This window comes from Pteropus vampyrus, unplaced genomic scaffold (genome assembly GCF_000151845.1).
Source record: "Pteropus vampyrus isolate Shadow unplaced genomic scaffold, Pvam_2.0 Scaffold70, whole genome shotgun sequence".
In the NCBI taxonomy this organism is placed as follows: Eukaryota; Metazoa; Chordata; class Mammalia; order Chiroptera; family Pteropodidae; genus Pteropus; species Pteropus vampyrus.
The window spans coordinates 6,695,784-6,720,558 of NW_011888851.1; the positions used below are offsets into that span (position 1 = coordinate 6,695,784).

A 24,775-nucleotide genomic window follows, 5' to 3' on the forward strand; every position below is an offset into this window, starting at 1 on the left:
TATTTAGTGGGTATTTAGAAATGTGGGGGACAGAGCTTTTGCATAGTCAGCATGATGAGAGGGCACTATTGGCATTTTGTGGACAAAGATCAGGGATGCTAAAAGTCCTGCATTGCCCAGGACAATGCCCACAGTGAAGAAATGTCCCATCTGGAACACCAGTAGCTACTTCATGGATAAACGTTGGTGGACTGAGTCTCTTTCGACTCTAAGAGTCTAGGAAAATACATTTTTCACACTATCAGCCATTTATATCTTTTTGTGAATTATTTGAATCGGGTTGTCTTTTCATAAGTAATCGAAATTAACCATAGGGAAGGATGGAGATTTAGATGGGCGATGGAGAGTAAAGCAGGTAAAAAGAAGGATAAATCTTGGAGAGTGGGATATGGCAGTAGGTAGGGCTCAGAGGCTGGAGGACACTGGGACCCTTGGAAGGACGAAAGAAGGGAACGTGGAAAAGCAAGTGAGAGGATGTGAAATACACACTTTGCCACTTTGTATGTGTCTTGTGGCTGCCTGATGTAGAGATGCCTGCCTAGCTATGTCCCCAAACTTCTCTTCTCCATTCCTCCTGTACTCTTTGAACTTCTTCTCTTTCACACTTGAGTCCCCAAAGTAAATTTTTCCTTCAGATAGTCAGAGAGATGCTATAGATGAACTTAGAACCCGATTGATGCTATATACTCTAGAAGAATAAGGAAAAGTGACAGGAGCCTTAATGGCTAATGAAATCACAATCTAACTAGGGTGAATAATTGTTCTTTCTTTCTCTTAAGCTCGATAAAGATCATTTTCTAAATATTTTCACACACATGATTTCATTTGAGCCTCCCAACAATGCTGATAGACAGGGCATGTGTGTTGGAGTGTCCATTTTATAGATTCTATCATTGAGGCTCAGAGACTTAACTTGCCAAGATCAAGCAGCCTGTAAGGGACAGAGCAGGGGCCAGCACTTGGGCATAGGGCTCCTGCTGAGGTTTTCTAACTGCAAATGAGCCCCTGGGCTAGTAATAGAAAGTGATGAAGAAACTGCTTCAAAGTAAGTCTATGCCAAAGAGTAACAGAATACAAAATTAGCTGCCCAAGAGGCATTTTATCAATGTGTAAGAAGTTCATGGGGACCCAGTTGGTATTTGCCCTGGCCTCATAAGGAAAAACCAAACTAAGAGTCCTCTTAGCACCTTGTGGGCAAAAGACTTCACTCTTGCTGGGTCCCCAATACTTGAGGCCCTACTTCTGTGTACATTCCCTTCAGCTGTTCCCATAATAACTGCAGCGTGGCTGTGAACACCCTGCACGAGCTTTGCTGAGCCAGGGAATCTTTTGCATTGTAGGGGCAGAGCCAAAGTGCTACTCAATTCAGAGGGTACCATTCACACCCTAGAACACATGACCGGCACCCCCCGGAGCTGCACAGTACACACTGAGGGTGTTTATTGTCAGTGAAAGATAGCATGGAGGTCAAGCTATTTACCTCACTGCTCTGTATACTCACACACACATGCACACATGCACACACACATCCATGCACGCCAGCACTAACCCCTTCTCAGTAGCTTCCATTCTACTTTGGTATATCAGGCCCAAGGCTCTCTTGTTTTCTGCCCAAACATCGTTTGAGACAAAGTAACTTTTTCCTCAAACTGAAAAAAGTTTTCCTCATAGAGAGGGCTGAAGTATAAGGCGTGACGTTACGGTGAGACATGGCAGGCAGGAGAAGCAGAATGACAACTGAGGGAACCAAGAAAGCCCAAAGGGGAGACAAGGTTTAGAGTTAAATCAAGATTGGATTTTGTCATGAAAGGCAGAACTGGCAAAAGCATCATTACATGGCATTAACCTTGTTACACACAGACGAACAAGCAGAGGCTGGGATTCAGAAATAAATTACACATAATAAACTAGACAGAATAGGCTGAGAGCAACATTAATGATTATGCCCTGAGGGGAGAGAAGGGCAAGAAGGAAAATAGGCCCAAGAAACAGTAAGAATAACCTCTGGACACAGGGGGCCCACTGCACTGTTGCCCTCCCCCCAACCTTTTTCTGCTTGGCTCCCTAGGTATTAACTTCACTTTTGTGAGAAGGTTTCTCTGGGGCCTGTGTTTCTTTTGTTTTCATTTGCTGAAATGAGCATAAGAAAGCCATTCAGAGGGCTCCCTTTTCCATTCAAGGGGACCTGTCCATTTCTGTGTGTTTCCAGCACAAAAGAATCCATTTCCATTCAACCAGAGCAGCCCTTAGGGTTTACGTGAAGGCCAAGCCCGCTCTTTCCTATTTTCTTCCAGGCTCCCTGTCGTAATTGGCTACACAATCCTGACTCTGGCGAGCATCCTCCAGGGGGAGAGAAATAGGCACTGATCCAGCTCCTGGTCACTCGTAGCTAAGGAAGAGCTAGAGTCTAGCACCAGCTCCAAACAAGCCATGACTCTCTCATTTCTTACACAATGACTTGCTTTTGGTTGCAGATAACAGAAAACCTAATCAAGAACAGCTTAAACCATGACATCTGTTGTTAACTTAGTAAAAAGTCTAAGGTCGGAAGTCTTTTCTCATTCATGTCCTCAAGAACCTAGGGCTTTTCATGGTCCCCCTGCACCAATCTTAGCATGCTGATTTTCATCCTCTATCTTGAGTATCATTCTGTGCATGATGGCCCCACACGACTGATTCCAAAGGGATGAAGTGTGGGAAGAAGGCAAATGGGCTCACCTTCAGAGCCTCCTCTTATCAAGGAGGAAGCTTACTCCCAGAAGCCCTGCAAAAGTACTTCTTGTATCTCATTGGCCAGAACTGGGCCACATGGCCACCCCTAGATTCAAGGGTAGGAAAGCGAGTATCTGGCAATGGGGAATGGGATTACCATTACACTCAGCACAATCATGGTTTGCCCAGGCTTAGGTTTATTGCTACCTGAGCAAAAGTATGGTTCTTGTGACAAAGAAAAGAAGGTGGGAATACTGCCATGGGTATGGCAGCAATTATTTGTGCTTCAAAATAAGCTAACAATAGAAAACATGGATTGTATGTTATTACTGGCCAGACACTATTCTAAGCTTTACTGAGGCTTGTGTACTAACTCATTCAGTCCTCGTAAGTCTATGGCGTAAATGCTGTTATCACTTCCATGGAGAAGGAAACTGAGGCACAGACAGGTTAAATAATGTGCCCCACATTACTTAGCTAGAAAGTGATAGAGCCAGGATTCCAACCCAGGATGTCTGGCTCACTACCCTACACTGCTCCTCTTAGGTAAGATGATAAAATACTCCAAGTAGCACATAGCAAGTACATGTTACTACTAATGATACCAGCTAACACTTATCAACATGTTATTATTTCCACTATCATTATTACCTCTTCTTCATAACCACCCTACTAATCAAATTTCATCAGCCTTATTTACAGCTGAGAAAGCTAGCCTATGACAGGGTTAAATAATTTGTCCTGGTCACCTAGCGGGTGAGAACCAAGCCCCAGTGCAAATCTAACCTCTCTGGCCCCTTGTCCCAAGCAGTTTGTTCTGTGCCACCAGCTCTCCAGTTTGGGAACACTGATTTCATGGCTGTTCTACTTACCTATGCTGTTGATCAAGGACTTCATTTGGAAAACTGCAACTGTTGAAGTCAGAAGTCAGGGAAGGACACTAGAAAGACTGAGATGGAAATTCAGAAGCAGTTTTTTTCTTGTTCCCTTTCAGCTCTTGAGCTGCCTCTGTGTTTGGAGCCAGTCTTTCACAAACAGTATCTCAACCCACGTCAGCAAAGGCAACCCATGGTTCTTGGCTAATCAGAATAGCTACAGTATTAAGCACCTACTATATGCCAGATATGGAAGTACACTGTCCCATTTGGTCCTTGTGGATGGATGTTCAACAATCCACAGTCACTCCTCTTTCTGTGACATGAGATGAGAGAGAATGGAATCCTCTAGCCAAAGATAGTGGTATTAGAACATTCCAGATGCCCAGAGATGATGCCCTGTTCTCTGAGTTAACCTCTCTGCTCTTCTCAAATATTTAATAAAAGTAACGAGCATGGTTGGCCGATGTTAAGTTTGAACAATTTTAGTTTTATTTTAAAGCAAGATGTGTGATGTGGTTTCTTTTTTTACTTAAAGGTCATCTGATTTTTCTTCTGCTCATAGTCTCGAGGCATCCTTATCTAAACAGTGATCTATTGTTCTAATCATAGAACCACAGAGATTTTTTTCCTTAACTTTAATTTTAATAGGACAGTTCCTCATCTTCCCCAACTGCATGAAAAGTATCTTTTAACGGGGAAAATAAAATCTCTAATAGGCTTTCCAAAAGTCTTCTTAAACTGGGTTCACTATGGAATATTTTATGCAAATAAGTCACTTTCTCCCTAGGTTATGACATCTTTTCCTTGAAAAGTGATCATGGCATTGGATAAATCCTTACTGGCTTATCTCTTCCTCACAGCGCAACTTCAACAAAGAAATATAGATGGCACTTTTAAAGGCTTCAGAAATCAATTTAGTCCATGGATCCATTCAGTATAGATGTTAATGAAATTTGGTTGGTTAAAAAAATAATGAATATTTAATAAGACATAAATTGAAAGACATAAACACTGTTGGCGATAATATAATGGAGTTAATAAGTCTCAGCCTCCCCCTGCCTAAACCCCTTCCCAAAACCGGGTGATTTTAGGATTCATGGTGATACTTACTGAAGTTTGCCAGCTCTCTCATTGGCTGAAACTTAAATGTGCCTTTGAAAACCTTAGTGCAGTTGGGAACTGAGCTCTGGCAGATAAAGTATGCTATCACACTGTGCTCAGTAGCTACAGACGGCAACGACTCTTTCTAGCTCTGTATCTTCCAGATACTTGTATAACAAACTCAGTTTCCTGCCGTTGAAGGCAGGAAGCAGCATGAAACACTTCATGCCTTTAAGAAAGAAAAAGACATTTTGGCCAACACTGTCTGCTCTGGGTTAAAAGAGGAGCTTTATTTAATGATCAGGAGCAAGCATGTGATTACGGCCTCAGACCATTTAAATGCCTTTGGGTGGGAAGTTAATCTTTTCGTTTCTTCTTCAAAGGCATCAGCACCAGGTCTCGCCGTTGTGTTCAGTTCCTCTTCAGATCTGTGGCTCTGTTGTTCCCCCATCCATGACCATATCTTTCCCTCTCTACCCTCTGAATGAATTACCCTGTCTTTGGGCTTCACATTGTACCCTTCATGTAAATCGAGAATCCTTTCTTTCTGTCATCACACCCAATAGGATGGTCCGTCTCACATCTAGCGAAATGGCTTGTTTAACCTTGCAGAAGCCAATCCCTAGCTAAAATAAATTGCAGCAGAATCCTGCAAACAGCCAAGTGTAAGATTGTCTCCCTCCCAATTCAGCAGTGGGCTCTCTCTTGGCAATAAAGTAGAACTCAGTTTCATATATCAGCTGAGGGAGTGTTAAATGGATGGCTAGCTCACTGCTGGCAATCAATACATGTTAATACATAGTAAACAAATGGCTTTCTATGGGCTGGGCAACCGTGGTGATTTTGCAGATAAAAAGGATAAGAGGTTGTTCCTGGGGATCTCATCTAAGAAGACGTATTTGGGGCTCAAGTAGGATCCTTCCCAGGTAGGCATGAGTGACATTTAATCATTGTGAGAATTATCGCTGTTAAAAATTATCTTTTTTTTTTAATTTGTGCATTTGTGTGTATGTTCAGAAAGAAGATGAACCTGAAAAAGTCCAACCAATCGCATCGTCTACCTTGATCCATTCTGACCTGACATCTGTTTATGGCACCGTGGTAATGAACAGGACTGTTTTATTCCTGGGGACTGGAGATGGCCAGTTACTTAAGGTTGGTTTTCTATGCCTTCTTCAGTGTCAATTCTGATAGTGATCCATTTTGTGCTTTTTGATTTTTTTATTTGTTATTTTTTATTGCTCCTGGGTTATATACGACAGTATACCAGCTGCTTTGTGAACTCCTCAGTGACCCTCGGAAATAGCCTGAAAGAAATTTCTAGAAATCTGCATATAATAACCTTCCTATCCACATAACAGAGCACGAGATACTTGTTTCCCGGCGTGCGGAGGATATTTCCCCTTTCTTACTCATTAGATGCCTGAGCGAGGTAAATGGTGGTCTGGCCCCCACCCCATCCCTGACTCACCTCCCTAAGACATTTAACCTTTGAATTTTATCTCTTTTATAATGGAAATGTACAAAGCACCTGATTTCTCACAGCTTCAAAGAGATAAGTGATTATAGGGCTTGAAAAGAGGGGAAAAAAACAGGTGTTCCTTCCCCCCAGCCCACTTGCCACCCACAGAGGGGGTTTGTTCTCTGCCCTTTGTGCCCACACACCCCACGAGAGGTTAGGGATCTGAAGGCCTTTGAGAGTCCCTTGACTTTCATCTCCAAGGACTGTACTTTTCCACTCTCCGAACTCACCACTGGTCAGGCTGAGATTTTTTATTCACTTGGGAGAGGGGCAGTGAGAAGGAGGAGAAAATAAAATCGGAGATACGTAATGACTTGTCTGAAATTATGTAGTGGTTATCTTTTCAATTTCTCAGCAGACACTTACTGAACACCTCCTGTGGCCTCCACCAACATTCGTGCGGGAATCGCACTGTTTCTGTCCCCCTAGGCTGACATTCCTTTGCCTCTCTGTAGCCAGTCGATTTACTATAGTTCAGATTCTAAAATAAACATTAACAGATTTGTTTTCCCAACTGATCTCTCACTGATAACTAGCCGTGTGACTTTAGGCAAATCGTCTAATCTCTCTGAGATTCCATTTCCTCATCTGTAAAATGAGATTGTACTAGCTAACCTGAAAAACCCCTTTCTTTCTGATGATCTCCAATCCTGTCTTCTGCGCACTTATCCCCCACTCTAGCCAAACCTACCCGCTTGCTCTTCTCCAAATGTGCACTGTATAGTCCTGTTCTCACACCTTGACTCACACTGTACCCCATTTCCTGGATTGTCTTTTTCTCCCCTCTGCTTTATTGAATCCTAGGTCTTTATGCTTTGGCTCAGATCAAATTCCACCTTGTCTTTGAGGACTCCTAAGCCTGTAACGATCATGTTTTCCCTTCATCTCCTGCAATACTCACTATCTGTATCATTCTTTTGGCTCATTACAGATGTCTCGCTTTGATGCCTAAACTTTTCTCTTGTGTTGGTCTGGCCTTCCCAACTTGATTTTAAGTTTCTTGAGAAGGGGGCCATGAATGCTCGTAGCCTGATACAGTGCGGAGTGCTCGGTAGGCATTTGATTTAATCTGTTTTCTTTGGAGAAGACCCAGTAACATATGGGAGGGAGTTTGTTTGTATACACATCCTTTTAAAATATACATTGATCATCTTTCCTGTTGTGTTAGCTTTATTTCCCAGGGAAAGGTAAACACCCATCAGTCATTCTATACAAGTCGCTCGGTACCATGAGATGACGTCTGTAGCTACAACCTGGTCAGGCCAATTCAACCCGTTAACCTGGCAGAAGTTCCCATCAATCCTTACTGCCCTCCTCACCAATTATCTCTTCAGATTCGGGATATTTTTGACGAGTGTTTTGACAAGAACACTGCTTCCCCAAAGCTGAGCCAACCAAACTGTTACATGGTAAATTGGAGGTGAAGGAACACTTGGCTATAAATAGTTCCCCAAGGGAAGGCCTGGTTTCGCCCCTCCTGTTTGTTCATCCCAGCAGTCCTTGTGCAGCTGGGCAGTTTTTAGAGATGTTGTGGCACACCAGAGGCATGAGACAGCTGCAGCTTCAAGCTGCTGAGGAAGAAGTAGCCAACGGAAGTCTCACTCTCAGCATCTGTACGGGGTACCCCCTCAAAAGCCACATCTATGACCTTGTTTTTAGAGTCTGAATAACAAGGGCAGGTTGGTTTTTATTTGTTTTGTGACTACTAACATTTATACAATACTTCCTATGGGCCAGTAACTCTACATGTTCTAGCTAATTCTGTCTTCCCAGACTCAGTGAAGTAGATATATAAATCCCATTTTACAGATGAGGAAACTGAGGCCCAGAGAAGTTGGATGATTTGCCCAAGGTCACACAGTGACAGAGCAGGGCTCCGATCCTGCAGTGATTTCAGAGACTGCATTACTATCCCTCATGACTTTATAACCTCTGCCCCAGGCACAGGCTCCCACCCCCTGAGGATCCTCTCAGGAGAGTGGCACGCGTGTTGATATGGGGTCCCTGGTGAGGAACCAATGCTCCTGGGGTGGGTCCAGAGGTCTTGGAGGCTCAGCAAAGAATTTCAGCTTGAGAAGAAGGCAAACCATCTGACCGAGGGCGAACCTCACGGGCATGATAACTTCCTGGGAATTAAAACCCACCCCAGCTTATCCCAGGAAGCTTCCCTCCCTCAGAAGGAGTCTGTGAAGGAGGCATGTGAGATGATTTGGTCCCCTCAGGCTCCCTAAGACAGCCCAGCAATTCCCAAGACTTCCCTTTGCATCTCGTGTGCAGATTCTTGGATGGAGCCCCTGAGAGACTACCCAGAGTCCTGAGACCTGGGACTGCGTAGATGAATGGGAAGAAACAGATAATCCCCAAATCCCTTTTATATGAAAAACTTCAAGCTTCTCCCTTGCCAGACTTGTCACCAGAACTGTTAGAAAAGCCAAGCATTGATAGACACAAGTTTGGCTTCTTATTCGTTGTTGCAGAGTGAAGGTACTAATGAGCAGTGAAAAACAAAACCCAACCCAAGGCGGCCAGCGGGAGGAGGAGGAGGGGAAAGAGGGCTTGGATCAGCTGCAGGCTGACTCATCAGTTTCCCAGTGATCAGGAGCTGACGGCACTGTAGTATATGCTTGTTTGGATGAGAGGCAGGACACCAGGCACTGTAGTATATGCTTGTTTGGATGAGAGGCAGGAAAAAGTAGTTGGAGGCCAATTGCCATTTTTTAACCACCACACATACACACAGAAAAAAACCCTGACTTCTTAAATCTCTGAAAACCTCGTGGAGTTTTCATATAATTTGGTGCAATTTTAAATATGTTATTGTTTTAGTGTAAAAGTAATATATGCTCATAGAAAAATCTGTAAAGCAGCAGGTGACGAGGGGGAAGCAGAGAAAAAAATGCCCCTAGTTCTGTTATGTAGTGGCAACTGCTGTCAGTGGTTTAGATTTTGTTTTTTACATTGTTGAGGTCAGACTCTATCCAATTTTGCATCCTTTTTTTTTTCAGTTATGAGAGCAAATGCTTACATTAAAATGTTATGACAAGCCTTTTGTAAATAGTATTTTTAAATAGCTGTATTGTATTCTGTTATGTGGAAATATTACTTTGAGCTTAAGCTGAAATAGTGAATCACTTTTAAAGTGTCTTTAAAGATATGCACTTCTTCCAAGTGATCCAGCACTACCTCCAAAGGTAAGACTTTACTGATGATAAGTGGAAAAACTAAAGATTTGACAGTGTGCTAATAACTTTACTGCCCTCTTTCTTCTGCATTTATTCCCAAGTCCCTTTATAAGATTTTAGGAAACTGAAGGAATTTAGAACTCAAAGAGTCCTTTGAGAGTATCTAATCTGCCATCATATTTTGTCAACGTGCATTCCTAATGGTTATAAGACAAGTTATGTCCACTTATTTCCTCATTTCACTTTTTTATTAAACACGAGTGCATTCTATAATTTTTCGGCGTCAGCGTCTCCGCTGAGATCAGCTGAAAAAGTCTGGTCACACTGAACTCAGCTTTTCGGAATTTATATCACACATGTTCCATAACCAGGACACTGAAAAGTGTACCCATTTTTATAAACACATGCTGAATCTTTCTCCAGATTGTGGTACAGCCTATCATGTGGTTTGGATTCCTTTGAGCTGACTGTCGTATATAGAAAATTGTCCTTATTTCAAGGGCAGAACTGAATATTTTGAGCTTTTCCAGGAGGTAAAATAAGTAATAACAGAATATGCATGAAATTTGAAATTTGTAACTTTATGCGTGCCCATTAACCTTTCTTGTAAAGCATAAAAGATAAGAAGGCAGCGGGTGAGGAATAATAATAGCTAATATTTCTGAGCTCTTACTATGTGCCAGGCATCAGAACCAGTGTCTGCTTGGGTTAACTCATTTAATCCTCACAAGTCAATACTATTACCATCCCAACTTTATAAATGAGAAAACCTAAGGCTCAGAGAAGTTAGGTAACTTCCTCAAGGTGATTTGAACTGAAGCAATCCATCACCCAACGAAACTGCACTGGTACTTAAAATGTAGTACGTAGAGCTTGATAGAGTTGGTAGAACTGGTTTTTGTTTTTTAATTCTCTTTCTAATGTTGGACTATCTCAGCTAGTACCAAGATACTAGTATTTGAGATTTCATGAGAAGGAGCTATGGCTTCTGTGGTTTTAGTTTGTTCCTATTTGGGGATAGACTTCTGTATTAGAGGAAGGAAGAGTCTTTCCTCTTGGGCTTGCAAGTAGCTCATGGGAGCCTCTTAACCCCCTTGGGAGCCCTTGCTTTTCCTAAAAGCGGGTTCCTCTAGGAAATCTGTATTCGAGTTGATTTTTAGAACAGCTCCAGCAATAGGAGGCTAGTGTTGGTTTTCTTCAACATCCCTAGGACTGAAGTAGGGTTTAGGGTGCAGGAAGTCATAGCATGCACACCCTTACCCCTATCCAGCAGAAAAGCACTGCTGCCCTCAAAACCTTACTTCCGTTAGTCGATTTCAGTTATCCAAACCATGGAGCAAAATTCAACCCAGTTCCAGAAAGTTCTTCCTATATTCTAACAGAAGACAAACTATGTGACAACTGAAGAGGCTTTCTGTACTCTGGTTTTTAGTTTTCAAGTAAAAGAAAGAGAAAACAAAAATAATAAAATCTCAGGCAAGCTGTACGTATTTATATTTCCACAGAAAGTTCAAGTAAGAAAAAGGAGACCATGAGGAAACCAGGGCCTGGGGCCAGAAGTGAGGGTGGTGGGGATGGCTGGACTGAGGGAATGGGTCAAAAAGGAAAAGCAGAAAGTGCCAAAACTTAGAGATGGGATCCACAGTTGGCTGTTGAGAATTTCATGTAAAGCTATTTCAAGTTCACCTCTATCTCATTCATCTCAGGTTGTGAGTTTGCAGGGAGTCTCCAATTTAGAGTTTTACTCCCTTGTAATCCACACATCTGGAACTTACGGTTCAAGCTGTATGCTTCTCTTACTACTCACAATAAAATAAGTAGATTGGGAGCAAGACGAATTCGCCTTAATCTTTATATTTCATCTTTATTACGCCTAACTATGGAAGCACATTAAATGCTGTCGGATAATTACTTTGCTTTCGTGTGTGTGTGAGTGTGTGTGTGAGAAAATAAGTGAGAAGATTGGCCTGTTTGCCCTTCAACTGGTTTGTCCTACGAAGTGAGGCATAAGAAATTTGGCATAAAATATTTGAACTTTTTGAACACATGGCTTTTCTATTTCATGGTAATATTAAAGAAAAAAACAAAGAGTCTTGTTTAATTTTCTCCCTCCTCATTTTCCTCTCCGTGCTATATTTCCCATGGATGGCGTCGAATTTGTAATGCAGCTAACTGTACGGTGTGGCAGTTTCACACGTCGTACATTTCAGGACTGTACTTGTTGGATTTTTGTGGGGTTTTTTTTTGTTGTTTTTTTTTTGTTTTTTTTTTTGTTTTTTTGTATGAAGCAAAAATCCCAAGGCTAGTTAATAGCCTACCACGAGGCTTCAAGAAGATGTCAACAGAAACAATACTTGACATGAACTGAAATTCTCCCCTGGGGAAAATTTGTTTACTACACAGGCTTTAGCTGGAAAAATGTGAAAAGCCTTATAAAATTTTGAATGCCAATAGAATATTTTTTTCATTTAATTAATATTTATTGGGCACCTTTTACGTGTCAGGCACTGTTCTGGGTGCTGAGGTTACAAAAGTAAACAAAACATGTTCCTGGTCTCATGGTGGGAAGAAAAGAAACAGGTAAATGGATTAATCAATGATAAAGTCGTTTCAGATAGTGATAAGTGCTATGAAGAAAATGGAGTGATGGGGCACAGTAGAAAGGTGACCAGGGAAAGCTCCTCAGAGGAGGCGATGACATTTCAGACTTGAAAGAGGAAAAGGCACATCAGTGTAGCGATACGTGGCAGAGGCTCAGGTTGACTTCAGATTAGAGCTACATTAAAGGCATATCCTGGAAGCAATAGTAAGAATCCACATCACGCCCAGGAGTGTGTGTGATTAGGATAAGATTTCTTATGCAAAGTTCAACCCATTTTGGGTTTCTGTGACTCACTGTTACTTCCTGCAGCACTTAACTGATCGTGTTCTTTTTCTGAGGCTGCCCACCTGAGGAAGAAACATTTCCCTTGCTCCAGTCTTGCTGGCTTTTTTCTCTGTGTTGATGTTGATGTGAATTTTGTGGTTGGAAGATCCAGGTGTCCGTTGGGGCCCCTGGCTGGGCCGCGGGGATGGGGATGGGTGAGGTGGGAGGTGATTGTAATAGAAATCTGAAGGAGAAACAACCATCTCTCTCCTGTCCTGTAGTCATCTGAGATGAGGACCACAGAAGCAGCGACCCCAGTGCCTCCGTGTATCATGTTTGGGTCCCTTGTGATGAAAATGAAAGGTGGTGGTTCTGTCCTCAGAGTCCTAGAGATTATTCTCTGTATAATCTAGCAGAAAGAAAAACAATTTAACACACTTTTCCTCAAACACTTTTTAAATTTAAATTGCGTGCATTTATTTTCTGAGATAATACATTGACATTGTTCAAAATGCAAAAGAACCAAGAGAATATAAAGGGAGAGTCACATGTTTCTAACCTCTGGGGCAACCAATAATATTGGTTTCTTGGGTATCCTTCCAGAGATATTTTATGTATGTCTGCAAGCAAAAGGGAAGAGATAGTCTTTCACCCCTTTTATTAAGCATGTAATATATTTTATATACACACACACACATACACACACATATGCATATGTACATAAAATATATATGTATGCAAATAAATATATATTTAATATTACATGTTAAATGTAAAAGAACTTTCTAATTCTTTTTCTGGCTAAGTAGTATTTCATTGTTTGTACTATAGTTTACTTAACCTGTTCCCTATGGTTGGACATTTTGATTGTTTCAATCTTATGTGTATAACACATTACGCTGCAATGAATGTCCGTGATAAACATACATCATTTCACATATATCCTAGAGGCTGCAGGGCTGAGGTACATGCATTATAATTTGACAGATAATGCCAAGTTACCTTCCAGAGAAGTCTCCCTCCCACCATCAATGAAGCATAACAGTTGAACCCCAGCATCTATGGTTATCAGGACAAGCTTCGGTGTAGGCCACTCAAGGTAGCTTGTTTGGGAAACTGATCAATTCTGGCACGTAGTGTACTTTGGTAATTTTATATAATGAGAAAAAGACTTCCCTGCCATGATTCAGGGTTCTAGAAAAAATACTGGTGTCTCATCTTCAATGTATCAAGTAAGTAAATCAAAGTAGCCCCCAACTAAATCTTTCTAGCCCCGACTTGTCTACATCGGCCATGCTCTAAGAGTAAATAAAATAAAATAAGCCCCAGTAACAACTGCAATGCAGTTGCTAACTCACTTAACATGGATGAGGAGTGCTGGTGGCTGGTAAATTTTTTTTATTGAGGTGTGATTGACGTATAACATATTAGTTTCAAATGTACAATATAATGATTCAATATTTGTATATATTGTGAAATGATCACCACAATGTCTAGTTCACATCAGTCACCATACAATTACACATCTTTTTCTTGTGATGAGAACTTTTAAGATTTACTCTCTTAGCAACTTGCAAATATACAATATAGTATTAACTATAGTTACCATGCTGTAATTACTATAAATTGTTTTTACTTTTTTATTTTAAAGCATATCCTAGACAGTATGTCATTTTACCCTCACACATTTCATTATTCATCTCTAAAAAAACTATGATCATTTTCTTAAATAGTCATAACCATAATGCTGTTATCTCAACTAACAAAATTATCAATAACTCTTTAGGATTATCTAATATTGAGTCCATATAACTAAATTTTCCTGATTGGCTCAAAAATGTCTTTTTTAAATTGTTCTTGGTCAAAGTGGTGTCTGAACAAGGTTCTCAAAGCCCATTTGGTTGTTCCGTTTCTCTTGATCCTGAGAGGCCCCCTCCTATGCACTGCCGTTGACTTTTTGAGGAAGTCATTTTTTTGTCACCATCTACTGAATGAGGAAACGAAATCTGTTGCCTGTGAATGTCTCACATGGTGGCATTGGCACTTTGCTTTCTTGTGGTGTCACTGAACTTGTTCCTCTACCCCTTCTAATGCTAAATGGAAGTTAGCACTACATGCTTAATTAGGTTCAGGTTCAGCTTTATAAGTAAGAATGCTTTATAGGTTCTGCCAAATGATGCTTTCGACATGAGGAATTCCTCAAGAGAAATCTGGGCAGCAGCCTTTCTTCTCTTGTCTCACTTGAGAATATTTCTATACATTTTTTTAAATTGGCTTCCTATTTCTTCTTTAGACAATCACCTTCCAAACCAGATCAACTCTTAGAGTTAACAAGGAAAGAATATGAACTAAAGATGGAAAGACAAGAACCTGGCAAGTCCACACTTGGTCAGTGCTAGCTGGATGTCTCCCTGCATTCAGTTTTCTGTAGGCCAGTGTTGTTCGGTAAAACTTTCCATGGTGATGGAAATGTCCTATAGTTGTACTCTCAGTATGATACCCACTAGCCATATGTGGCCAGTGCGACTGAGGAACTGAATTTTTAATGCAATTAAAACAAATAGCCATATGTGGCCACTGGCTTCCATATTGGATGGTACAGCTATAGAGTCATTTTAAAATGACTTGAGACAGAGATCTGTCCCACATCCCTTGGGACCTAAATGTTCTATTCCTTTTTTAAAAGTCATGTTTAATATATTTAGGTAGTGAGATTGACTTTTACAGAGCTACTGCTGAATTTAGTGCGTAGTTCATAGGCCCTGAGCTAGTTGCGCTGAATCCACTGGGCTTGTCCCTGAGCCAATGGTAGAAGGAAGTCACCATCGCAGGATGAAGCCAGACTCAGGCCCAGGTTCTGGGAGTGGGAGCAGGTGCAAGAAGATGTTTCGTGTGCCAAATCAACAAGGAGTTTTTGATTAAATAACAATACATAATTGACATCAGGATATGTAGGTACAGACACATTATTGATCAGTAGATGCATGAATGTTGACTGAAAAGAATCTCGGGTGCCAATTTTTTCTTTTCAAATCATGTGCCCAATCCAACTGCTGCCCGCGGTGGTAGAGGTACAAATGTAGATATTGTATCTAGAGATGTTCAAACTGACAAAATGTTGAGCACTTTCTCTTTAAATATATGTCATTATATTTGGCAGTGAGATAGGTATAAACATGATCAGGATGTAGTCCTAACCCAAAAGGAGCTTTCAGTCTAGTTATAGATTGTTATCTATTGAGTATTGGTTATGTGCTAAGCATCTTTCTTAATTTTTATTTGACCCTTATAACGGCTGTATTTAAGAAAGGCATTATTAGCCCCATTTTAGGGATGAGTAGATTGAGGCCCAGGGAGGGTAAGTAAGTTACTAGTTCAAAGCAGCACAGCCACTTAAAGGGTAGAGCCAGGATGCAAACCTGAGCCCAAGCTACCATTATATTTCTCCAGGATTATGGCGATAGTCTTCAGATGAGTCTTCTACCCTTGCTTCGAACCCTGCCCTCTCATCATATCACTCCTCTGCTCGTAGCCCTACAGTCGTTCCCTCTCTCACACCTACAGTAATAGGCAAAATCTTTACACAGCCTACAGGAACCTAAGGTTTTTGCCCCATTACCTCACCTCCCACTCTTCTCTACCTTGTTTGCTCTGCTGAAGCTGTACTGGCTTCCTCTCATCTTAGAGCCTTTGTACTAGTGGGTCTCTCTTCTAAGAGCATGGTTTGTTCAGATATCTAAATGACTCTGCCATCCACTCCAAGTCTCTAAATAAATGTCACCTTCTCAATGAGGTCTACTCTGTACATGTATTCTGTACCTCCTTACCCCACTTTATTTTGACTTACATCACCTTCTAATGTTCTTTATAATTTACTTTTTGTTATCTGTCTGCCATCATTCCCCTGCACATGTGCACACATGCAAGTCTAAGTTCTATGAGGGCAAGATTGTCATTTTTCAAATATCTAGAATATGCCTGATACATAGTGGACATTCAGTAGATATTTATTAACTGAAGATGAGGGAAACTCAGTTTAGTCCAATTTCAAAGCCACACTGTTTATGATTTATATATAAATATATATTGCTGGTGTAGTTAAATTGTCCTGGTTACTTTAAAATCATTACTATGTCGAATCATGCGGAAGAATCAGAGTAACCCTGGCAAACATATGTTGAGCTGACTTCTTTTAGTTTTAAGATTACTCTTGGCATAGTACTAGTGAAGTTGTCACTTGTAGCTTCTCATAAGGCCAGAGCAGGCGTGGTCAGGAGTTTTGGATGAGCTTCTACATACGAGGATACTGCCCCAGCATTGAAGAGTGGCATGTGTGTGTGTGTGACTTTGATCCCTACAAAAGCAGAAACGCTGTGCTTGTTATTACCAGCTTTGTTGAAGACAAACATGAGTGATTAAGAAACACGGTATCCTAGCCAATATATGTAGTGAATAAGAATTCTGTGGTTTCAGAATTAAGCTACAGGTTTTGCCACCCTGCTATTCAAAATATTTAATAGAAATCACATTTCTCTTTTTGGAAAAAAAATAGGTTATTCTTGGTGAAAATCTGACTTCAAATTGTCCAGAGGTTATCTATGAAATTAAAGAAGAAACTCCTGTTTTCTATAAACTCGTTCCTCATCCTAAGAAGAATATCTACATCTACCTAACAGCCGGAAAAGAGGTAGGTAGAAATACTAGTTATTGCTTCTGACGTATGAATAAAAATTGTTTAATTGATGTCATTATCTAGTAGGCAAGCTTTTACTTTGAACTTCCAAGTTTAAACACTGCTGCAGGCTTCAGGAAGACCTGTAGTTGTTCACAGGCATGGAATTAAAAACCTTACTGTCAGTAAGTAAGCAAGAAATATTACCTATTTAGACAATTTTATTACTGGCTATATTTCCAATGCCAAGTTTTTCAGAGGAGGGTGTGCTTGCAAATGGGCACATAATCAGCGAGGTAACTGAATTTACACATTTATTGTGTGGGCACTGAACGGTTAGATGCATTTATGAATATGCCCTATGGGATCGGCTTTGGAATTTGGGGTTAATATCAGGCCACAGTCTCATACACATTCATGAACCAGGAAATACATGGCACTTGCCTTTCCTCTCTTAATTTATCTGGCCGTTTTAGTTTTTCTTCTTCTACTTACTGAAATAAAAAGGATATCTTTTTTACATTTTCTTCATTTTTATAAAATGCTTTCACCAAGGGAAGGGGGAAGGAAACTAATTTTTGTTGAGGCCTTACTGACTATGTACAAGTTACTATTCTATGCATGGTCTCTCTAGATGAGATGCATAGAGTTGTCACACACACACACACACACACACACACACACACACACAAATTAAACAATGTTAATGAAATATGTTAATAATTTAATGATATAAAATTACCCTTGTTTTATATATGAAGAATCTAAGACTTGGAAAGGTAAAATAACTTGCTCAGGGATATATATAGAGGTTAGGCCTTTGTCAGGACTAGGACTTAAATGATGCCTTGATCTTTTAAAGCACATGATAAATGAGATTAAATCCCAAATCTGTAAAAACTAAGCAGGTCATTCTCGCACAGTGGTTTTGATCCATGATGATTTGAATATACAAAATCCGAAGAAGATAATCGAGACTTACATACTTATATAAGGGTTGTAACAGATGTCCTTGGCCTCCTCCAATCTTTCATTCTTTTCCTCTCAGCCATTCTAAGGAGAATAGCAATGACATCAATCTATAAGTGCTGTTCAAGTCACAGAATAGGTGTGCAAGCACGTTGTAGGTTCTGGAACTCCTGAAAGACCATATTGCTCTTTGCATGTTGAAAAGTCATTTATGCCAAAATCGCCCCACCGAGATGGCCACTGGATTGCATATACCTTTGCACACCAGTTCTTCATCGTGTAGAATCTTCTTGACCAGCTTGCATCACCATTCAAACACTTTTTATTATGTTTCTTCTCCAAGCTTCCCATAATTGAAAGATTTTTGTCTACTCAACAAACTGCACATATTAAGTAATGATTCCCATTCTCAGACTTTATTTATCAAGGGCATCTGAAAATGGCCAGTCAGAGCACTGACTGTGCTGCCTGCCACACAGAGCCGATAAAATTCCAGCGCAGAGACACTGGAATTCTTGCTTAATCTGGGCTCGTTTTTTCCATTCAGCCTTTGGAATCATTGCAAGTAGCTCATAAATCCTCATTACTTCCTTCCTTGGAACCTGAGACTGTAGGATGGGAACCACCATGAGAGCCACCAGTAGTTGACAGGCCCTCAGTTTCCAAAGGTAAAGAGTCTCTGGTCATTCAGAGCCTGAGGTCTTGAGAGGATTTGTCAAATGGGCATAAGAGCTGGTTATTCTCGCATTTTCCACTTACGGTTACTGCTAGAGATCCTATTAGTAAGAGGTTGAGCCAGTATAACCTCAAGAGAGGCAAAACCTAAGGAAGGTCCTTTCCTAAACTCTTAGGCAGAGAGTAACAGCCAGAGTAAATGCTCTGGTACATCCACAGACTGGTCTAGTACGTGGCCATTAAAAGTAACCATATGGAGATATATGCATTGCTGTGGAGTAATCACTATGACGTGTCGTTAAGTTAGAGAAGCAAGTCCAATGTAGTATTTCTTGTGTCTTCTCCTTTACATGTAGTCATATGTTTATGTATTTAAGTATATCGTATGGTAATTCTCACAGAATATTCTAAAGATTCATATCCTACTAAATCTTCTAAGCAAATGTGGTCCTAGGAGCAGATGTTACCTACTATACCCCTCCTGGAATATCATGATGCTTGGCATAATCAAAGGCTCTCAGAGGTCTTGTGCTAAGGAAATCTATTTTGCTTTTTCAGTGTAAGGTTTGACATGTTTGTTGGACCGTGGAAACTTTTTCTCACATCACAGCAATAGCCAACATTTACTGAGCATTTAGTACGTGCCACACAATGTTTGTAATAACTCCACGAAGTCAGCAGCACCATCACCATTTCACAGATGAGAAAACAAGGTTAGAGATATTATGTGACATTTATGAAAATGCCCAGAATTTAAAAAGGTCTTTTGTGAGCTACAAGGCAATATCCACATTCTGGTTCATTCTGGCTCGGCGTGGTGGTCTGCTCACCATCTGTTAGCAGCATGGCAGATTGTGAAGCGAACGGGCCTGGTCATTCCTCATGAAGTCAACTTAGAATTGAAAGATAACCCATTTTCCTCACATACCCCTTTTAGAACTCTCTGTTTCTCTAACCTTCTTAAAGAAGTTCCTTATATTGCCTAGCATGTACAACTTTCTGTCTTAATGAGTTCCACAAGTTTCTTTACTACCTGCTGTGGGATTTTGCCTGCAGAAAACGTGCTGTGTGACACTCAGATCCTCCCCGCCTCGCAGCTGAGGTGATGGAGTTACCTCCGAGAGGGGTGTGGGAGGGTTCTCCTCCCACATCCAGTGACAGCTTCCTCCAACATGCCGACACACTCCCAGGTCAGAGCCTTTCACTATTTCTAGATGCTCATTTCCAAAGTATCATTGACTGTCTCTGTATGAGAACCAGGTAACCTGATTCCACGGTCCATTTCAAAATCATTCTTAGCAGATCAGAAATCAGACTTGCCTGAAAGAGTACTTAAAAACACGGATTCCCAGGCCCCGCCCTAGACGTACTCAGCTGGAGGGTCAGTGGCATGCATCTGGTGATCTGTACTTTCAAATGCTCTTTAGGTGATTCCGATAAACTGCTTCCCCCGGTGTCATTATGGAGACATTCTGAGTCCGAGTCAATAAATGCCTCTCCATGGCCCTTCATCAGAGAAGACGTGGTAGTTTTTCTGGTTGCTTACAGTTCCGTCTGAACTGCTGTCGTCTTTATTTTTAGGTGAGGAGAATTCGTGTTGCAAACTGCAGTAAACGTAAATCCTGTTCGGAGTGCTTAACAGCGGCAGACCCTCACTGCGGTTGGTGCCATTCATTACAAAGGTATCTCCTGAGTTCTTCCTCACCAACTCACGTGTTTGAAAAAGTGTCATGTGGCAGAACACTTGTCGCCCCACTTCAGCGATTCATTCCAGTGACCTGGGGGAAACTGATCTCTTCACAGACTGAAAACATCATTGTGTAATCTTCATTAATTCTCGGAGATGTTCCCCGCTGTGTCAGTGCTTCTAAATTGTTTGACTTGGACCACTCAGGGTTACCCACTCTCGGGGTGGGGAGGGCAGGTATGTGACATAAAGGAAAGATAAACTGGAGCTGTCAATCTGCTTTTACTTTCTACACAGCTCTCTAAGACTCGAGAGAGGGGCAAAAGGTTGTTCCTCAGGGGAGATGAAAGAATAGGGATGTTTGAAATTTTTCAAATGAATCCTCATAATGTCACATATTAGTTGGCTCAGTGGAAGCCTTTTTACTGATGATGATGTCTTCGAATGTGCCATACAGCTGCGGGTCTGATATACAACCTTAGGCTCTGGGCAGAATCTGCCCAGCCTGGTCTTGAATTATGATGCTCGGGACCCATCTAGGCGCAGGGGCGACTTGGAGCGGCTTCCTTGCCATGGCAGCTCCTAGCGTCGCTGGTACTGGCCTGGTTGGATTCACTGTTGCCATGGCAACCCAGTACTCAGGCTCTTGCTATAGACGCAAGGAGGAGAGAGCCTGAGCTGCAGCTCAGGCAGGGGGAAAAACATATCAGTGACTGTCAGTTTGGTGCTTTCAGTTTTTAAAGGTAAAAAAAAGGATTAGAAAGAGTAGAACAGGTGTAGAAAAGCTGAAGGCTGAACATGGGGCAGTTTGGGGAAAGAAAAAAGGACTGGGAAGAGAATTTGGGAGCCTCTGGGGAAGGAAGCCAAGAACAATGAAGGGAGAGGAGGAAAATACAATGCAAGCAAGAGGCTCAGGAAACAAACTAAAAATATGGGGATGGAATTAATTAAGAGTTCATGGAAGAAGTCAAAAGCTGAGATGCAGCAAGATGCATAATTGCCCGTGCTTTTCACTGCGCTTCCTTACCGGGCTGTTCCCGTCAGAATCACTGGCAGACAAAAGGAGCAGGGCCAGGAAAATTCTCATGAATAATTGTAATTGGGTAGGAACATTTTCTTCTTGTCGCTCTCCCAAGACTAGAGTTTAAGAAATTAACTGATCACGAACAGCATTTCATCATTGCACACCCACTAAACCATTCGACCGCAATCTTTCCAATCCATTCCATTTATGTAGGTTCTCTCTCTGAATTTCTAGAGCTACAAGGAGGAGTTAGTTCAGTGACAGTGGTGGTGATGGTGACAACGGTAGTGGTGGTGATTAAATAGCCATACATCGCCAGTGGCTACAGTAGTGGCAAACACAGGTGGGGAATTCATTGTAGATGTCCAGGCTAGTGGTATGTTTGGGAGTGAGTAGTGTTTAAGTGGAATCTAAGGAAGCATAAGACTAGACGAGGGAGGGAGTGTAGATTGAGGGGAGAAGCAGTTGGAGGACTGAACATTAAGGTAGGGCAATGTTTAGGGGTCAGGGAGATGAAGAGGAAACAGAAGGAGGGAGGGAACCACCGGAAAGGGAAGAGAAAAAACCGAAGAGGGAAGGCAAAGGAAGAAAGGAGGAGGGAGCGGTTCACTGTGCTAGATCATGCTGGGAGGTCAGGCAAGAGAAGAAGAGAATTGATCCATTGGACTTAGCAGGTGATGATTGGTGACTGCGACAAGGGCAGATGGGGAAGTGGTGCTGAAGCTGCAAGAGAAAATAAGAGAAAAGAGCAGAGACAACCCTTTAGAGGAACTCTGCTGAGAAAGATAGCTGGCAAATGGAGCAGACGCTAGAGGAGAAAGTGGAGTCCTTACAGTTTTGTTGTTTTTTAAGATGCATGAAATAACAGTGTGTTTCGGGGCTGTTGGGAAAGTTCCGGTTGAGAGGGAGAAACCGATGATGCAGGAGAGAGAAGAGAGAATTGTGGAGTGTTGTCTTTCATCAGATGAAGGAAAATATGACCTAGTGCTCCAGTGGGGAGGCCAGCCTCAGACAGGAGCGTGAGAGGGAAGTTGAAGAATATGGGCCTGGGAGCAAGTGGGTGGTGGAAGCATGTGCAGCGTCATTTCATATTGCTTGCATCATTTAGATGAGTGAGAGTGAGGAGAGGTGGGGGAAGGAGCTTTGGGGTTTGAAGAGAAAAGAGAGAGAGAAGATGTGAAATAGAGTGGGAGAGAGAACAGAGAAGGGAAATAGAGATTGATTGCCAGGAAGCATTAGGGCCCACTTGAAGTCGGTGGTCTTGCTTTTGAAGTGAAATCAGTAAACATGGTTTTGCTTTCGCAAGCCACGTTCACCTCTGTTGGCGTAGTCGTGGAGTAGGCGAGTGTTAGATTTAGTCAGAATCAGTTAGGGCTTTGCCAGGAAATACATGAAGAGGGGACAGAAGGGCCTGGGAGCTAAGGTTACATGCAAAGGATGGACAATGATATTGATGTGGATATTGATACTTACAATAGTAGAGCTCTAAGCTATAAGCGAACTCTAAGGAAGGAAGCGAAGACACGAGGGAAGTGAGGGATGTGAAAAGGTGGCAAGATCTGTTCAGTGGTTTTAAGACTTGTTGGAGCCAAGGAACTGGAAAGGGGGTAGTGGTTGGACTGTAGGGAGCTTGAAAGTAAGGTCACGGAGGGGGTACAGTTATCTGTAATGACAAGATGTAGGATATGATTAGGTAGCTGAAGTAGGATGGAGAACAAGACTGTTGGCAGAGAGAGGTCAAGGAACTGAGGTGTCAGTGTCAGATCAGTCATCTGTGTGGAAATTGCGAAGACTAAGAACAGCTATGAGAACAATGTCGGAGAGAGTGAGGAGCTAGATATTCAAGCAAATAAAGGAATTGGGCCATAAGTGGGGTTGGTTTGCAGATGGTTACAACAAGGAGGAGTTTGGGGTGGTGTGGGCTGATGGCGTGAGCTTCAAAGCTAGGGTGGGGCAGGCTTAGGAAGAAAGGGTAGAAGAATCATCCAGAAGAGGAAGTAAGACACAAGCCGGACACTTGCGATGAAGAAGAGGTAACAGCTAGCCCTTGAGTGGGCTGTGGGGAAGCTGTGTCCTCAGGGAGAGCCTGGTTTCAGTAAGAGCAGGAAGGCGAAAGTAAGAATTGAAGAAGAGATTGAGGACGTGGGCTTTTATTGATGGTGGGCAGCGAGTTCCAGGCTTCTATAAAAGCCTGCTCACTGCTTCCCCTGCTTCTGCTCTTACTCCCTTACTCCCGCCTTTTAAAATCTAAACCAGATCATGTCATTGCCCAGCTTAATAACCTCCACTGGCTTCCATGTTAGAATTTCGTCTGACTCCCTTAGTACTAGGGCCTGCCATATATGAGGCTCTCCATAATCTGGCCCATTGCTACTTCTCAGACCTCTTATGCCGCTCTCTCCGTTCACTCTACCCCAGCCACACTGGCTTCTTTTCAGACTTAAGAATATGCCAAGCTTGTTCTTGCTTCAGGGACTTTGTACTTGCTGTCTCCTCAGTCTAGAATACTCTTCCCCAGATCTCTCCATGGCCGGCTCTTTCTTGATCATCAGGTCCTAGCGCATACCTCTCCACCTGATTATCCAGGCGGAAGTAGCCTCACCTCACTCACGATGACATTACTTTATTATCTTCATTGCCCCGCCACTATCTGAAATGATCTTATTTCTATGCCTTTCCCTTTATTAAATTGTAAGTTGCACAGGGACCTTGTCTTATTCATCACTGTATCCCTAGAATCTAGAACAGTGCCTGTCATGTAGTAGGTATATGTTAAATGAATGGAGTAGGTTGAGTGATTGGGAAAGTCTACCAATAGCAGGTTGAGGCGTGTGCATTAGGTATCATAAAACATTCTGGATCTGTGGACCAATGGCCCTTCCCAGCCATGTCAGATCACTTGGTTTCAAACTGTCTTGATTCTGGCCTGAGATTAAATAAAACTAAGCCTCAGATCTGTGACTCATGTTAAGTTCTCAGTACCATTCAAAATTAGGAATTCTAAAGGGGGATGTTTTCTTATAACTGTAGAGCATCCCACTGTGTTTATTTTAAATGTCACAGATTTATTTAGAAAAATAACTTATTTTCTTTGTTGAGAAGGTTGAACTTTATTGCATACGTGTCTAGAAAGTGGATTTGTTGGGGGTTGGGGCAAGAAAAACGATCTTAACTTCCTTTTGATCGGGCGTTAAGAATAGGCATCCAGTATAAGCAGATAAAAAGCAATTAGATAAACAATGAGCTCTAAAAAGTCTAGTATTTTATTGTTGGAACCTCAAATCCAACCTGTTCTGCATTTGTCTGTGTGGGTGGAAAGTGAATTTTTGCAGGCTGAATATCTTGGGTTTGGAAGCAGTTTCTCAGTTTCTCCCATATTGCAAAGCATAGCACATGTGTTCAGTTATGGATTTCCACAAAACTGGCAATCCGGAACCAATGAACGGGTGAGGTTCCAAAAGTTCATTTGCAAGTTGCTTTGGCACGC

General features: G+C 41.8%; 1 protein-coding gene across 1 annotated transcript in view; it reads left to right on the forward strand.

Annotated features, from left to right (window-relative positions):
• PLXNC1 (plexin C1) overlaps window positions 1–24,775 on the forward strand; it is a 143,791-nt gene that overhangs the window by 12,864 nt on the left and 106,152 nt on the right. The window contains 3 exon segments of the mRNA XM_011361784.2: window positions 5,709–5,846; window positions 16,814–16,948; window positions 20,159–20,259. Coding sequence (XP_011360086.1) covers window positions 5,709–5,846; window positions 16,814–16,948; window positions 20,159–20,259 — 374 coding nt within the window.